Raw genomic sequence first — 18,984 nt, forward strand, 5'->3', positions numbered from 1 at the left:
TCTTTGTAAATAGGGATGTCTTTGTGAGGTGGAGGTAGTGATGCATCTTCCTCATCTGAAGTATTAAGCTGTACGGAATCAAATTCCCACTCATGTGAGTCAATCTCTGAGTCACTTTCTAGTAGCCGATTACTGTACCATACTGGGATATCCTTTGAGTTAAACACTGCAGGTGTGATCGGTTGATGTACCCTTGTGGATGAAATGATCGGTGCTGAAGGAAGGATTATGGGGATTAGTGAATTCAATATAGAGAGTATTGGTAGTGTTGTATCTGCTGCTTCTGTTGGAATTGCCAGTGTTGTCGCCACTTCTAGGGGTTCAGATACTGCTAATGGTGCCATTGATGTAGTTGCTATTGCTAATTGGGTTGCTGGTTTGAATGGTGGGATAATTGGTGCTGTGGAGGGTATTGCTGGGATTTTTTGCCTTATTGGGGCAGTTGGTACAGTGCTTGGTGTTATTTTTATAATCAAAGGTGGCCTCTTTGTAGTAGGTTGATATAGAGGTTTGTTGGGTTTCCCTTTAAATCTGAGCTTAGGAAGGATCTCCTTTTGAAAGCCTAAGCCCGTGTTATCTTTGGGCTTTAATTCTGGCTGCAATGGTTCATGTCTTCCTTGCTTGCAAGGTCCTAACACACTCTGACCATCATAGCCCATTCTTTGCATAATGAGAAGGCCTTTTCCATATTGATCTGTGGGAAGCTTAGCTTGTGGGATGTCGGTGGTAATAGGATCTTTATAGATCCATTCTGCTAAGTCCTCATCTTTGGTCTCTTCTTCTTGACTCTTTCCAAGGATAAAAGGCATCAAAGGGCATGCCAGTTCGACCAGTGGTGCTTGTAGTAACCTTTGTGGTTTACCATGAGTTCTAGGGGAAATCGGTAGTTGCCCAACACAAAAAAGTTGGCTTAGATTGTACTCCCCATGACCTTCCTCTGTTATTTTCATCTTGAGCTTCTCTTACTTGGGTATAATGGTGTTTGAACTGGAAAGAGAAGTGGGACTTGTAGACACTCAAAATTGTCCAGTCTAATTAAATAAATATTTTATTTATTTAATTATCTAAGCCTAATTCTTCTATTAATTAAATAAATTTTTATTTATTTAATTAATTCATTTATCCTCTTCTAGCCTTATTTCTCATTTAAATAAATTCATTTATTTATTTAAATTATCCCTTTCCTAAATTAAATAAATATTTTATTTATTTAATTGTCCTATTTCTTCTATTAATTAAATAAATCTTTATTTATTTAATTAATTCATTATCTTTTTCTACACATGACACATGTCATTCATCTCTTAATTCCTACACTACCTACCTCTTTCATTATTTTACTATTTCTTTTACCTACCCTCTAATCCTAGCCGACCTCTCTTTTTACGCCTCTCAATCTTAACCCTCCATTTCATATTGTGTCTTCTATTTAAGGAGATGCTTCCTTCATTGTCAAAGCTAATCAACAATTTTGGAGGACTTAGCTACACTACAATCCTACTTGCAACCACATTCTGTTCTTTGTTGAGCTCTTGTGCATATAAAAATCTGAGAGCAAATGTACATCAAGCAAGATCAATGGAGATAGGAAGAATGGAGATCAAAACCCTATTGGACATGTGATGGTATAATCTTTGTGATTTTGAGTTATTTGCATTGTCTTAGGTAATCTTCATATGTTATGGTGGATCTTTGATCATTGTTAGGCTAGGGTTTAGTGGTTGGATTCATTTAGCCTTTCAATATTGTTGTTATTGTTATCCATTTTCACCATGAACAGGACTTACGTAGGACGTGGCTGGGATAGCTTCTCTATTGTTGGGAATGGTAATCTCTAGTTGATGGTTGATATTGTTGCAATATGCAAATGGATTTGTATCTCCCAGGACTGTAATTTCTACACCATTATGTGGGAACTTGATACATTGATGATAGGTGGATGGAACAACTTGCATGGCGTGTATCCAAGGTCTTCCTAACAACAAATTGTATGGCAGAGGAAGGTCCAGAACTTGACATATGATGTGCTTTATTACTGGGCCCACTTGGATCAGTAGCACAATTGCACATTTGGATGACTGCTCTGCATCATCATAAGCTTTGATTATTATCTTTTTGTGGGGATCCACTGATTCAATGGTATAGACCAGTGTTGTGACCAATTGTAGTGTACAGATATTCAGGCATGCTCCATTATTGATCAAGACTCGCTTGATCCTATGTTGGTTGATAAACCCTTCAATGTGGAGTGAGGCGTTACGAGGTTACTGGAAGGATGTGTTGTCACTTTCAGAGAAAGTGAGACAAGGTGATGACCTTAGATTTCCAACCATGGCTTGGAACTAATCTGTATTTAGGTTTGTAGGGACTGACACCTCTTGGAGAGCTTGATCCAAGATTGTTTTATGAGATGGGGATAGGTGCAATAGCTCTAAGATAGATATTAGTGCGGACGTTTTGTCTAATTGGTCCACAAGGTTATACTGCTTTGGGATAGATGTGGTGCTTTGTGGAGCTGCTTTTATGGTGATCTTGCTATGACGTGTAATAACATTGCAGGTGGAGGTGGTATTTTTGATGGTAATAGTTGAAATTCGTTTACTAGCATCATAGAGGTGATTCATAGTGTAATTATAAGTGGCGCGCGTATAATCAGTGGTATTTGCGTTTCGCCCTAAAGTGGAAGGACTCCTTTGATCTTGTGATGGAAGAGGATTTTTAAACATGAGATGATCATTGTTTGTTGTCTTTGGGTCGTGTCCTTCGATTTCGATCTCACCTCGGTCAATAAGATCTTGAATAAGATCCTTCAATCTATGACAATTGCTTGTCTTATGCCCTTTCCCTTGATGGAAATCACAATGTTCAGTATCCCTCCACCATGAAGGTTTGACCTGAGGTTCATAATTTGATGTTTTGGGTAAGGTCACCAGATTTTGAGAAACCAACTAACGTAACACTGTTTCGATGGGTTCCCCTAAGGGAGTGTATGTTCGTTTTGGTTTAAAATTTTGTTGACGTTGTCTAGGTTCCTCTTGAGGTACGTTGCATCCCTGATTTGGAGTAGCAACTATGTTATTCTTGGGTGGGGGGTTCTATCTTGCAAATCAAACCATAGGTTGTACACTTTTGATAGTTCGTGCATCCACAACTCCATTGTTGATGACGTTTTTGTTTTTGTTCCAGAAGTTAGGCTTGTCACTATTGAAGCATGGGCAAGGGCCATCCTTTGGCTCGTTATATATCTTGATAAGCGCTTTTTTGATAAGAGCCTGCTCACATTTTAAACCTTTGGTGATCATGTCATTAAAAGAATCTATGTCTTTTACATCTACGTGAAATTCCATTTCATCATTTAAGTTGGAAATAAATATTTCCACTAGTTCTTGTTCACGTAATAGAAGGGAATGTCTGCTAGAAATTTGATGCCATCATTGCAGAAAGATTGAAAATAGCTCACTTGGCTTTTGTTTAGTGTTACATAGATCAACCACTGTGATATTACATTCAATATTGTGCAAGTAGTGTGCTAGGAACTTCTGGATGAGTTCTTCAAATGTCCTAATGCCATCGGGTAATCGGGAAAACCATGATGTGGTTGTAAGGCGCATTAGGTATGTATCCTCGTATGCCACTTCGAGGCAAGCTGAATGGAATTCTCTAACATGATCACGAGGATCTCCTTTTCCTCTATACTTTTCGAACTTGGGTGTTTCAAACCCTTGTGGAAAAGGTGGCATATGAAAATTCCTACCAAAGGGATAGGGACAAATGTCATTAAGTGAAAACTGATTAGTTCTCACACCACTTGATAGTTTTGATACTAAATGTTAAGTACAAATGCCAAGCTAACAAGATGAGAGGGGGGGGGGGGTGAATCATACAAACTTAATCTTCCATAAAATCAATAGATTCAACCTCGGTAACCTTATCAAAAAAATAGTAAAGCATACAAACTCATAAATAGATAAGATTACAAACATATAACACCAGATTTAACATGGAAACCCAAATAGGGAAAAACCACTCTGGGATTTCGGACCCACTAAGAAATATACTCTTCTAGAGTATGCTCGGTTAAAAGAAAATCCTATTAAAGATTACAAACACATTGCTAGATGTGACCTGGTTAAGGGATTTCCCTCAGATCTGTTAGGATCTTCACCTTGTTAGAAGTGACCTTGTTAAAGGATTTCAAATACTCAATTAGAATGTCACCTTGCTAGAGGGTTTTACAAATAAGACTGTTAAGTCCACTCAGTTAAGAGATTTTCTGTCACTTTACAAAATAATAGTAATAAAAATATATCTGCAACTTCACATCTAAAAATGCTAAAGAAAATTCTTATTTTCTCAATACAATCTAGTCATAGGACTTATCTTGTCCCTCTGCTAGGCTCTATACTCTGTTAATCAAACAGGTCTTCAAGCTTTTGTGCTCGATAATCACTATGTTGCATCCCTGTGCTTACACTTGCCCACATACATTGTTTATCAACAATTCCTTATAAACAATTTGCTAACCACTTAATCTCCTTGATCACATTTCCCATGATCAATCATAGCCATCAGATCTTCAATCTTGACCAGGTTCAATGTATCCTTCGATCTGAAAATGTTTTACCTCACCTTGGAACTTGTGCTAAGGTATTGTAGTTCAATCTGAGCTGTAGATCTTCCTGCTGATCTTCCATTGCCATAGATTCTTAACAAACTTCATGCACGGCTTACCACTCATTTAATCAACTCCAGCTCATCAGCTTCCTTCATTAAATAACACTTTTAATTATTTAATGCATTCCGTTACAGCTCGATTGCAACTCGGTAAATACTAAACTTCACTCGGTAGACATTCCGCCTTCATTAACCGATAGTGATAACCTTAGGGTTTACCAACTAGGTTCCTTAGGGTTTACCGACTAGGTTCTTTGCTCGGTAACATAGTATAGTATTAACCTTACAATCAACAACATATGTAGGATATCAAAACAATCTAAACATCATGATCTCATCATTGTCTAGCTCGGTAATAGTTGCCCATTGAATAACTTATTCCTCCTCTTATTCATCACATTCTTTCTGTGTCTTTTACTGACATCTTTATTCTCATCAAATCATACTTCTTAAGATATGGCAACATCATACTAAATTAGAAAATCATTTTCTTGACATCAATGACAAAATAATAATATTAAGACAGTAAACATCCTTAATCAGTTATATCCATAATCATCAACAACCTTCTCAATATCCTTGATGAAATGCCAACAATCTCTCATTGTAATTGGAATGCCAACAATCTCCCCCTTTGGCATTGATGGCAAAACCAATTGATTTAACCTCACTGATTCGGATTCAGATTGCTGTAAGATTTTGAAATGCTCTCCCCCTGTCATTAGTCTTCTCCCCCATACATTAGTCTTCTCCCCTTTTGACAACAATGCCAAAAAGTAAAAGAACTAAAACATAATTTCTTCCACTGAGAAGTGAATTCCTTGCTATTATGTATCTACTCAGTCTTGGTCAGAGCAATATGTCTTCAATTCCTGTTCCTTGTATTTAGTTTCTGCACACCTTTAGAAAACTTCCTAAAGTGTGTAAATAAGCATCAATCCACACATAATATTCTGTAGATTCATCGAATTGATGCTTTCATCGAACTCTGTCAGTGAGTAGAAGATAGGGGTAGGACCCCTAACTTGCTTTTGAGATACTCAAAAGTGTCCCTTGGCAGTGGTTTGGTGAAGATATCTGCTATTTGCTCTTTTGTGCTAACATACTCCAACACCACTGTCTTCTCTTGAGCTTCTTCTCTAAGATAATGATATTTGATAGAGATTGCTTTGTCTTAGAGTGCATTACAAGATTCTTTGAAATGTTAATGGTACTAGTATTATCACAGAATATAGTTACTGGCTCGGTAACTTTATCATTTATGCCTTCCAACAGTTGTTTGATCCATGCTATATTAGTGCAATTCAATGCTGCAGCAACATATTCAGCTTCTGCTGTTGACTGTGAAACACATCCTTGTTTCTTGCTAAGCCAACTTACTAGTCTTTCTCCTAAAAAGAAAGCTCCTCCACTTGTGCTTTTCCTGTCATCAATGTTGCCTGCCCAATCAACATCAGTATACACTTTTAAATCAAAATCATTTCTCTTGTCATAGACTAAGCCATAATCTTCAGTGCCTCTCAGGTATCTGAAAATTCTTTTGATTGCTGTCATATGTGTTTCCTTGGGATCTGCAGAAAATCTTGCAACTATACCTACTGCATGTGCTATATCTGACTTGCTGTGAATAACATATTGCAACTTTCCAATCATAGATTGGTAAAGTGTCTCATCAACAGATGCAGATTCATCATTCTTTGATAATTTGCAGTTGGTAGTCATAGGAGTACTTACTAGTTTTGAGTCCTCCATTCCAAATTTCTTCAAGATTTCCTTTATGTACTTGGATTGAGTAATGAAAATCTCATCTTTCATTTGCAGTATCTGTAAACCTATAAAATACTTTATCTCACCAATTAGTGACATCTCAAATTCTTTGCACATTTCATTACCAAAGTTTTTGCATAGAGAATCATTCCCAAAAAATATAATGTCATCAACAAATATGGCTGAGATCAGTATTCCATTGTCTTCATCATTCTTCGTGTACATATTGCTATTTTCACTTGTTCTTATAAAACCAATCTTGATCAAATAAGAGTGCAATCTCTCATACCATGCTCTAGGTGCTTGTTTCAAACCATATAATGCTTTGTTCAATTTACATACCTGATCTTTATTCTTGTCTTCAACAAATCCTTCAAGTTGTTCAATATAAACTTCTTCTTCTAATATACCATTCATAAATGTAGATTTGACATCCATTTGATATACCTTGAAATTTTTGAAAGCAACATATGCCAACAATGTTCTTACTCCTTCAAGTCTTGCCACAAGTGCAAAGGTCTCGCCATAATCAATTCCTTCTTCCTGAGCATATCCTTTGCAAACTAGTCTTGCTTTATTTCAAATGACCTCACCTTTTTCATTTAGCTTGTTTTTGAAAATCCACTTTGTACCGATTACATTTTTTTCCTTCAGACTTGGGACTAGTGTCCATGTGTCATTCTTCTTGATTTGATCAATCTCTTCTATCATAGCATTTACCCAATCTTCACTGTTAAATGCCTCTTTCACTATTCTCGGTTCAAATTCAGATATTAGACTTGTTCTGTCTCAGTTTGTTCCTTGTCATCACTGGATCATCCTTATCTCCTATAATTTGACTTGATGCATGATTCCTTCTGACATACTTGGCTAATATAGGCTCGGTAGGCTCTGTATGATCTTCTTCATCACTCGGTAACTGAGTATCCTCTTTATTTTCTTCAATAACTCTCTCGGTAGGACTTGTTGGTTGAACATAGACAAATTCTTCATAATCTTCTGGTTCCTTGGAATTTCCTTCATCATTTCTTTCTGTAAATTCATCAATTTTCACATTTGCACTTTCTACTATTTTGTTGGATGATTTGATTAGACATTTAAATGCTTTTCTTCTAGAAGAATAACCAAGAAATGTTCCTTGTTCACTTTTCTAATCAAACTTTCCATTTCTATCATCTTTGTGTACATAGCATCTACTTCCAAAGATTTTGAAGTAACTTACATTAGGTTTCTTGTCATACCAGATTTCATATGGTGTCTTCAAAGTTCCTTTCTTCAGTTGTACTCAGTTCAGGGTGTAAACTATTGTGCTTATTGCTTCTCTCCAAAATGTTTGAGGTACCTTCTTTTCTATCATCAAGGTTTTGGCACAATCCACAATAGATCTGTTTCTTCTCTCAGCTATCCCATTTTGCTATCATGTTCTTGGTGTAGAGACTTGTCTTTTTATACCATGATCATTGCAGAATAAGTTAAACTCATCCGAGGTAAACTCTCCTCCTCTATCTAATCTAAGACATTTCAGTTGTCTTCCTATTTCATTTTCAACTCTTGCCTTGTACCATTTAAACATTTGAAAAGCTTCTGATTTTTCTTTTGAAAACATAATTGACATCATCCTTGAATAATCATCCACAAATAATATGAAATATTTATCACCATAATAACTCTGAACTTTCATAGGACCACAAAGATCAGTATGCACAAGATCTAAAATTCCCTTAGAAGTGTAGGACTTACTTGTAAAGCTTGATCTTGTCATCTTACCCATCTGGCATCCTCGACATATAGCATTTTCCATTTTCTCAAGACTCAGTAGACCTCTTACTCGGTGCTTCTTACTTATTTTGATCAGATTATCAAAATTTACATGACAAAACCTTTTATGCCATAACTAGGTATCATCTGTCTTTGCATAAAGACAATTATTCCGAGTTGAGTCAAGGTGAAATGTGTTACCTTTTGTTTGTGTCCCGGTAGCAGCCAACTTTCCATGCTTGTCAAGAACTTTGACATTTCCTTTTTGAAACTCTATTCGGTATCCTGTATTGTTTAGCTGTGCTACACTCAATAAATTATATTTCAAACCTTGAACCCAGTAAACATCATTGCATTTAGCATTGTTAAGAAGTGTTATGGATCCTTTACCTTTTACCGAACATGGTGCATCATTACCAAATCTTACATAACCTCCATCATAATCCTCTAATTTAACAAACTTGAGTTTATCACCTGTCATGTGATGTGAGCATCCACTATCTATGATCCAAGAATCATTTTTACTTATGTGAGATATTAAAGCTTTTTCTTCATACCTTTCTTTATCTGATCCATCTTTGATAGCCACATAAACTACTTCCTCTGTATCAGTTTCATCTGATTTATCATCATTGGATTCCTCATCGACAATTAGGCATGATTTTCAATCGCTTCTTCTGAAGTCTTGGTGTCCTTTGTAATGATTATCTTTCTGTCTGTCATCTCAGTAATCTCTCTTTTCACTAGATTCTTTGTCAGGACAGTTAGAAGCCATGCGTCCAATTCTATCATAGTTAAAACATTTCAAAGGAAACTTTCCTTTGTACTTATCTTTTCCTCTTGGTAGCCTTCTGGCTAATAGTGCTTCAAATTCTTCTTGCTTTCTGATTTCTTCATAAAGTTTGTGTACCTCCTCCATGTTTTTATGAAATATTTCACTTGCTCCACTATGATTCCCTTCAGCATACTTATACTTTCTATCATTGTAATCATCAGATTCATCAAGATGGAAAGAACTAAATTCAAATTCAACTTTATTTACCGAAGACCCATTGTTATCAAAATTACTTAGCTCAAATGCATGTAGCTTACCAATAGTAGCATCCAAAGAAACCAACATATTGGGTACAGACTTTAATTCATTGATTGCAGAGACTCGGATTGCATAAGCTGGTAGAAGGGTTCTTAACAACTTACTTGTTATATCTTTTTCTTCAATGGTTCCTCCTACTCCTTTGATTTGATCGACAAACTCCTTTAGTCTTGTACTGTATGGTTATGTTTTCACCTTCATTCATCCTCATAGATTCAAGTTGTCCTCTTAGACTATCCACTTTTGCTCTTTGAACATGTTCATCACTGCCATACACAGATATGAGCTTGTCCCACATTGCCTTGGCATCATTGCAGCCTTCTAGATCATTAAACTTTGAGTCGGTCAATGCAGATGTTATTTCAATCATTGCTTGAATATGTTCTTGCTTTGCCTTTATCTCTTCCATTGTCAATGGATAGGTGCTCAGTGTAATGAAATCATTCTCTGGATAATATACAACATATTATCCAACTCCTGATAAGTGCAGCTTCATCCTTTTCTACCATGTAGAGAAACTTGACTTGTTCAGCTTCGGTGCATCCCTCTTATACATCTTTAATCTTTTCCTCAAGTGCCTTTAAACTTTTTTTTCTAGAATCCAAAGCTCTGATACCAATTGATAGTTCTGATACTAAATGTTAAGTACAAATGCCAAGCTGACAAGATGAGAGGGGGGGTGAATCATGCAAACTTAATCTTCCATAAAATCAATAGATTCAACCTCAGTAACCTTATCAAAAAAATAGTAAAGCATGCAGACTCATAAACAGATAAGATCACAAACATATAACACCAGATTTAATGTGGAAACCCAAATAGGGAAAAACCACTGTGGGATTTTGGACCCACTAAGAAATATACTCTTCTAGAGTATGCTCGGTTAAAAGCAAATCCTATTAAAGATTACAAACACATTGCTTGATGTGACCCAGTTAAGGGATTTCCCTCAGATCTATTAGGATCTTCACCTTGTTAGAAGTGACCTTGTTAAAGGATTTCAAACACTCAATCAGAATGTCACCTTGCTAGAGGGTTTTACAAATAAGACTGTTAAGTCCACTCGGTTAAGAGATTTTCTGTCACTTTACAAAATAATAGTAATAAAAATATATCTGCAACTTCACATCTAAAAATGCTAAAGCAAATTCTTATTTGCTCAATACAATCTAGTCATAGGACTTATCTTGTCCCTCTGCTAGGCTCTATACTCTGTTAAACAAACAAGTCTTCAAGCTTCTGTGCTCGATAATCACTATGTAGCATCCCTATGCTTACACTTGCCCGCATACATTGTTTATCAACAATTCCTTATTTATAAACAATTTGCTAACCACTTAATCTCCTTGATCACATTTCCCATGATCAATCATAGCCATCAGATCTTCAATCTTGACTAGGTTCATTGTATCCTTCAATCTGAAAATGTTTTACCTCGCCTTGGAACTTGCATACATTTCTTGGAACTTGTGCTAAGGTATTGCGGTTCAATTTGAGCTGTAGATCTTCCTGCTGATCTTCCATTGCCATAGATTCTTAACAAACTTCATGCACGGCTTACCACTCATTTAATCAACTCTAGCTCATCAGCTTCCTTCATTAAATAACGCTTTTAATCATTTAATGCATTTTGTTACAGCTCGGTTGCAACTCGGTAAATACTAAACTTGACTCGGTAGACATTCTGCCTTCATTAACCGAGAGCGATAACCTTAGGGTTTACCGACTAGGTTCTTTGCTCGGTAACATAGTATAGTATTAACCTTACAATCAACAACATATGTAGGATATCAAAACAATCTAAACATCATGATCTCATCATTGTCTAACTCAGTAATAGTTTCCCATTGAATAACTTATTCCTCCTCTTATTCATCACATTCTTTGTGTCTTTTACCGACATCTTTATTCTCATCAAATCATACTTCTTAAGATATGGCAACATCATACTGAATTAGAAAATCAATTTCTTGACATCAATGACAAAATAATAATATTAAGACAATAAACATCCTTAATTAGTTATATCCATAATCATCAATAACCTTCTCAATATCCTTGATGAAATGCCAACAATCTCTCATTTTAAATGGAATGCCAACACCACTATGAAGTTGTTGGGCGAGATTCTCAACTTGTCGCTGCAACATGTCTATTTCATTTGGAGGAGGAGGAGGTGGGGGATTACCTTGATGAAGGTTGTATCTGATGTGATCTTGACCTCTTTCATCCTCATTGTGACTTTGGCATTCTGATGCTTGCCTTAGTTGTGTAACATCAAAGTCAGAGGGTAGTTTGGCTCCTTCTTGAGCAAGTCTTTAAAAGTGAGCATCAACATTGCTCCTGAGTATTTCATCAAATAGTTGATTAAAGAGAGGGTTGTGTTGTGCCCTTTCTATTGCCGCAGGAGTAGGAGTACTTGGGTTTTCGTCATTAGTGTTTCCTCCAAGGGCTTCTTGGAATTCATTAAGGTTTTGCTCCTCTTCTTCTTCAATTTCCATTCGCCTAGTCCGTGATCTGGTATGAGCCATTTTGTTACAAGTTTTTGGTGAAGTCTGGTGAAAATGATGATGAGTTGTTGATGAAATGAGAGATTTATGTTTGGTGAAGTGCTTTGCATACGGATCCCTAGCACTAAAGGTAGATTTTACCAAAGTTCTTTCTTGACTTGCTTGTTGTGTTGGTTTTGACAAAGTTTGATGTGATAAGGTTTTAGAGAAATCTGAGATGTGTTACAGACTCAACTACCTAGTAATGAGAGGATTCACTTATAGACTAGTTTTAATCTGCGTAGAAATGCCTCTTAGGATGAGTTTATCCTAGATGTAGAGACACTCTAAAAAGTGATATGTTTTGTGTTTGATTTCAAGCAATATCGAAAATAGAACTTAGGATGAAAACCTTTTGATGTTTTGAGAGTTGGAATGGATTGATGATATGTGAATGAGGGAATGGATGAGATGCTAACTTCAATAAAAGCTCCATGTTACATATGGAACAAATTCTACCTCTTCTCTTTCAGGAGTTGGTGGTTCTTCCTGAGCTATGTTATAGGTGAAGCAAATGTCTAGAAAGAAGTCAGGATTGATCTTGCCTCCGTTGTTCTTGTGATAACTCAAAGCTCGATATTGCATAAAAGCTTTGTGGTTTAATGACTCTTGATCAAACTCGTTTGATTTCCCTTGAAGATAGAGACGCATGTGACGTAGAAAAGCTCTATGAGAGACAAATATTTGTCTATTGAGATAGAAGAATCTCCTTCTTTTGATGAGAGCTTTTGAACTTAATGGTCTTCTCTTCAAGTTGACATGTTGATGAATATTCTTCTTTCTCAAGATGTGAAGAATGGTCATATATTTTGATACCTTGTTTTTGCACTTTGTTTTGATCTCTTGTTTTCCTAAAAATGTTTTGTGTTGGATGAATACTTTGTTTTGGAATTGGATTTTTGATGTTTTGTTTGACAAGAAAACAAAGCAAGCATACAAACACAAGAATGTTGCCTCAAAAGGCACAAGTAAGTATGGGTCTTGATCAACCCAATCTCTTTTGAACTTTTATGACCCTTTCCTTTAAATGTATTTTAGGTGTCTTTCCAAAGCCTGAAGTCAGCTCAATTTGCACTGGTCTTGACTAAAATGAAAACACTTCAAACACTCTTTATCCCTAAGGTCAAATGGCCAGTTGCGATAATTTCAGCCCACATCTTGATATTTCTTCAACTTTGGTACTACATACCTTATGAATCCCGTGGCAGGTAAGGATGTGATATACTAAGTCTTGCATGAGCATAACAAATAGATGATCCCTATCATGGGGGAGTCACCACTTTCATCAAGCCACAAGTGACTTTTCAAAAAACTATGTTTCTACTCAAGGAAATATGTATGGTGAGTATCCTGGGAGCAAAACCATCTATGCTCTTGCATTGAACTTATCACAAATATCCTCAATCAATAGAACGGGTGGGCTACTACATAAAGGTGTTTAGTAACGTTTGATGTTTTTGGACATAAGTTCATTATGCAGTGACTTACTTAAGAGCCTTGTAACTTGTGGTGGGTCCCATTTGTTCTTTTGGCAAGTTACACTGTAGGAACAAATATACCCAAGGCTACAACTTTTGCTCACACCTGATTTCTATAGCAGCTCGAAGGATTTACCGCGCGAGGTCATTCCCAAGAGTGATGTGTCTCTTGGTAGGCCTCTCTTAAAAAGATAAAATTTGAGTGTTACTAAGACTTTTCTCTTGCACCTAGGACCACGAGAGCCAAGGGAGAGGATAGTGTGTGTTAGAAGTAGGACCACTTGACAAACTCTTTTGCACAAGTGTGCCAAACACAAAAGACACTTGTTCTTTTTAACTTGTCATTGCAATGGTGATCTAACTATTTGAAGATGTTGCTCCAACAACCATGATGTTCTTTTTAACTTCAAAGGCAATATGTTTGAATAAACTAGGAATTTGAAATCCTGGTCAACGGAAATTGAAACTTGTATGCATGAAGTAAATCATTTTGCAAAAATGAGACAAGTTGATTGTTCTTTTTACTTGTACCAAATCGAAGTGTTGATTGTAAATTTTTAATTCTAGATTTGATGCAAGGAAATCAAATTTTGTTTTGTTGATTTTAAACACCAAAAGAAGATGAATCCTAACTTGCAAGAAATAACATTTGTTTTGTGAATTTTATAGCACGAAATGAAGATTTTTGTTTCCTAACTTGCAAGTAAACAAAATTGTGTTGTGAATTTTATAGCACCAAATGAAAGTTCTTGTTTCCTAACTTGCAAGTAAACAAAATTGTGTTGTGAATTTTATAGCACCAAAAATGAAGTGTTTTTGATTTTTAAGTAACAAAAAGGGTTAGTTTAAAACCTGCACATGAAACGAAAAGTTAGTAAAATCTGAAAATATGGTGGGCTTCCACAAGCCTAAAAAAAAATATTATCGGTTACAAGGTCTTTTTTTACAACGTTCTGTTACAATAGCGCTACTCTATGTGACAATAGAAGTGCTACTTAACACAAATGCGCTAAAGTATTGACACAAGCGCTAATGTATAATGTTTAAACAACAATACAAGTGCGCTAAAATATGGACAAAAGTGCTACTTAATAGGCAAAAGCGCTAATATATGGGCAATAGCACTAAATTTGAGACAATAGCGCTATTGTTTTTACAATAGCGCTAAAAGATCAAATTGCAAAAGCGCTAAAGCACGAACAAAAGCACTAAAGCGCGACCTGTGTGTCAAGCTAAATAGTCAAAAAGTTAGTTTGTTTCAAAAATTTGTTTTTTGATTCACGTCGGGTTCACCAAATGATGCTTTGCAAAATGGACAACATTAGACTAAAACTTGTGGTCGTATAACACACAAAAACACAAGAAACAAAGACAAAGATTAGTGTTAATAAACCAAAAACTAGTCTAAGCAGGCATATCAAAAGAGATACTAAAAACATGATGAAATATCTAACTATGGAAGCAAATACAACAAGGCATCTCCAAATTCCTTCTCTCATGCTCTTAGCTCCTTCTCCCTTGTTCCTCTCCTCTCCAAGTTCCAAATTAGTGTAGCTCTCAGCAACTTTTTGCACTGTGGATGTCTTATGGAGATTCAAGATCAAAAATACTTATGAACTTATGCTATGCAAGTGTAAAATAAGCTAAATATGAGATGCTATGAAATGAACTAAGATTTATTTTAGTCCAAAATGACAATATATTAGTGATTTATGCTAAAATGCTCTCTAAAAATGACTAGATTAAATGCATACAAGTTTTCAAGATCTCGATTATGAAGAAATGAGCTCTATTTATAAGAAAAATGGAGCAATGGATGGTTGAGATTGAGTAATCTCAACAAGGGTCAAGATTGAATGATATTCAATCCATGTGAGGGCTTTCAACCCAATCCCAGGATGACAAGTGTCAACATGAGATGGGTTGAGAGGAGAGGGAAGACACATTAAATGCTTGACATGACCTGATAGTTAACTTGGGAGTTAAGGTTAAGGTTGGGTTGAGTGAATAAATTCATTATCCAAAGAATAATGCTTTTATCCAATGGATAAACTCTTGTGCAAAGGTTAAAGGGATAACCATGGTCAAAGCAATAAATGCTTGAGGGGACACATGGATGCAAGTTGAATTAACCATAAATGGTCATGTAAAAGCCATAAATGGTCATGTAAGAGCCATTAGTGGTTTGGAAGACTTTAGAGGTTAAATTGTTGAACACACAAAGCACTTAATGCTTTTCAAAGACTTTGAAGTCTTTGAGAAGTGACTTCAAGTTGCTTAGGAATGTGACAATAATTAGGGGATGGATTAGGCTAATTAGGAAGAGGTTAGAAGAATCTAGAAGAGGATTAGGATTGCAAGTGGGTTTGGTGGGTGAAAGAAAATAGGATTTAAATTAAAATAAAATTCATTTATTTCAACTTGTGGTTGCAAGTTGCATTTGTAGGAAAATGCAAGGGGGGGGGTGAATGATTTTAAATAAATGTTTTTAATTATTTTTTTAAAAGAGGAAAGGGGGATTTAAATGAAATAAATAGGATTTTATTCATTTAATTGGATGTGAATTTGGTTTAATGAATTAATTAAAATAAATTGAATAATTTATTTAATTAATAGGAGAATGATTTGAGGATGAATTAATTAAATGTTAATTTAATTAACTGATGGGTAGTGGATTTTTAATCAAATAAATAGCAAATATTCATTTAATTAAAATGGACATATTTATGTGACTACAAAAGTATTTATTTAATTTAGGAAAAGGATAATTTAGATAAATAAATGTATTTATTTAAATGAGAAATAAGGCTAGAAGAGGATAAATGAATTAATTAAATAAATAAAAATTTATTTAATTAATAGAAGAATTAGGTTAAATTAATTAAATAAATAAAATATTTATTTAATTAGACAGGACAATTTTAGGTGTCTATAGGTGTAATGTATTGTTTTTAGGTCTCCTAGGGTGCATAGAGGGCCTTTTGAGCGTCGTAGTACACTTGAGTGCAAAGTTGCATTCTCAGGATGAAAAAGATGTAAAGTTGCTAAGCAACATTTGCAATTTTGCAAAAAGTTGCATTTTTGTTGATTGGCAGTGAAGAAGTTGGTTCTAACCAATTGAATCATGTTTTTTAAAGCCAAAAAAAACATCATTGTATGGGTTGGAAGATCTTGGAATGCAAAACAAGTTTTGGTTGTAAGGAAAATCTTGTTTGAACCATTTTTTATTGTTGTCTTTGTTTTTGCTGTGTTGTGTGGTCCACTACGGACTTGTCAGAAGAATCTAATTGTAGGGCATGAGATATTGGTGAGTCTACTTTCCAACAAGGTAGATTAGAAAGTTTGATTGTGTCTGGTTGTAGAGATTCAATCCATTCTCTGTGACTACATGTAAAACCCTTATAAGCTAGGGTTTAAGTGAGAGATGGCTCTAACCTGAGCATCCACTGATGGCACCAGTTGAAATCCTATGGAATGCTAGGTTAGGGTATATAAATATGTTTAGTATAGGTGTTTTGGTTTTGTAGAACTTTGTGGTGAATTTACAATGATAGCCTAGACTCATAGCTAGGAGTTGGTGAGACTAGGACAGCAGGAGATGTGCGTTTTCAGAGCACATATGGATTGGTGGAGCCAAAATTGACACATGGTTGGAGACCTCTTTGAATTCCCTTAAATAATTCTTGTTTTATTTTTGCAGATGTTTAGACTAGTGAAGCTTTCCAAAGCCATGTTTGCAAGTCACTCGGATAGGCCTAAAACCCTTAGAAATAGGACAGTATTGGAAACCCCATGTGTACAGAGAACCCAGATGGAATTTTACAATATTGTATGAAAATATGAAAAGGGTGCCCATAAATGTAATTTATTTGTGGCCTTGTGTGGGAAGATTTGAAACTAAGCCTTTAAAACCGTAATAGGAGGGCTAATAGAATTAGGCCCGTTTGGAGCCGGTATAGTCAAAGAAACCTTGGAAAGGCTTGGTGATGGGTTTAAAGGTGATTAAACTCCTAAAAGTCATCAAAGACACCGTGTAACTTAATTCTACAATCTTGGAACCAGTTTGAGATCAAAGCTCCTTTGCAGAGGTTTGTTGGAGCACTTGGAAGTGGAGTTAGGGATTGAGGTGGAATCCTCAATAGGAAGTATTGTAGGAAAACACTTGTGGCTATACCTTGGAGGCAAGCCAATGTTAATTAGGCATTGAAGGTCTAACTAGTAGAACCCTTACCAAGTACCATTGGATGGGCTTGAGGAGTTAGAGGGTTGGTGAGAGAAACAAAGGCAACTAGGTGATTTGGATCTACTCCAAGAATCTCTGCATCAATGGTGGTTCAGAGAAAAGAAGAGTTATTGCTGGTGGGGACTCTCTTCTCGGTCTCAGTTCATATTTTTTGTGCAATAGCTTCTCCTTTCTTGGGGATGAGGATGACATGCAATATTTTTCATGAATTACATCTCATGGAATGTTCGAGGTCTCATAGACCTCACCAGAAAGTATTTTGTTATAGATGTTCATCAACGTGTTTTAGGCCTGGATGCTCTCTGCCTCGAGGAAGTTAAAATTGTTGGTTTCATTCTTACTACTGCATGTCGTGTTATTTGACCGGATAGCCTAGTTTTTGCTTCCCAGCATGAGGCTGGTCGAGGTGGAGTTGCTACTCTCCTTTCACCTCGTTGGTTTTCTGCGGTTATTTCTCACAATTTTGATCCCATGCATCGTGTTGTATGGGTTTTGCTATCAATTGATAATCATTCCATTGGGATTGTTAATGTTTATGCTCCCAATGATGCGGTTGATAGATCACACTTATGGCATTAGATTGCTAATACTCTGCCACCTGCAACTTGGGTCATATGTGGTGACTTCAATATGGTTGACGTGGCGACCGATAAGGATGAAATTTTGCCTTTTCAATGGATAGCTGGCGAGAGGGAAGCCTGGTACTATATGCATAATAAGTTGGGTCTTTTCGATCCCAACACCGACTGCTACCGCCTAGGTGGGGTATGTCACACTTGGTCTAATTTCAGAGCTAGCTCAGACATAATCTTTAAAAGGCTTGATCGTGCTATGATAATTGCACAATCTTTTTTTTTTCTAAAGATCAAGATCTGCCCGTCACTCCTCTCATTGATGTGACGCTGTCCGATCACTTCCCCATAAAGTTTAACATTGAATGGCAGCCAGCTAGGTCACATCCTTCCAAGACGTAGTTCTACCTCAACACATCTCTCTTGCATCATCAGGCCACGATGGCCCACATTCAAAGGGTTTGGAGTTTGGAACCAAGGCCTCATCATCACACTGGTTGGATTGAGTGGTGGAATGATGCCATTAACTACTCTATGAGGTTTCTGTGCATTTATGGTAGACAACTTGCCATGTATCGTAGGCTCTCGTATGATGCGACCACTAAAGATCTCTGTCCTGCCTCAAAATCTCTAGCCTTGAATCATTTCGATTCTAGCTTGGAACTTCAGTTAGCCTAGCTCCATCATTAGAAACAAGTTGCAGATAATTACTTTGCCAAAGGAGCTCAAATCAGAGCCAGGTTACATTGGCTCAAGGTGGGTGACAGGGCCTCCAAGTAATTTTTCTTGGCTTTGCATGCTCGTCATACCTCTATAGGGATTAAGAAAATAAAAAAGGGGCATGCTGTTC

At 36.2% G+C, this 18,984-nt stretch overlaps 1 protein-coding gene across 1 annotated transcript in view; it reads left to right on the forward strand.

Annotated features, from left to right (window-relative positions):
• The first annotated feature begins 228 nt into the window (after positions 1-228).
• LOC131077770 (TMV resistance protein N-like) overlaps positions 229-18,984 on the forward strand; it is a 39,806-nt gene continuing 21,050 nt past the window's right edge. Inside the window, exon 1 of the mRNA XM_058015321.2 lies at positions 229-445. Within this exon, the coding sequence (XP_057871304.2) occupies positions 229-445 (217 nt within the window). The remainder of the gene's footprint in view (positions 446-18,984) is intronic.

The sequence above is a fragment of the Cryptomeria japonica genome, chromosome 3, assembly GCF_030272615.1.
Source record: "Cryptomeria japonica chromosome 3, Sugi_1.0, whole genome shotgun sequence".
In the NCBI taxonomy this organism is placed as follows: Eukaryota; Viridiplantae; Streptophyta; class Pinopsida; order Cupressales; family Cupressaceae; genus Cryptomeria; species Cryptomeria japonica.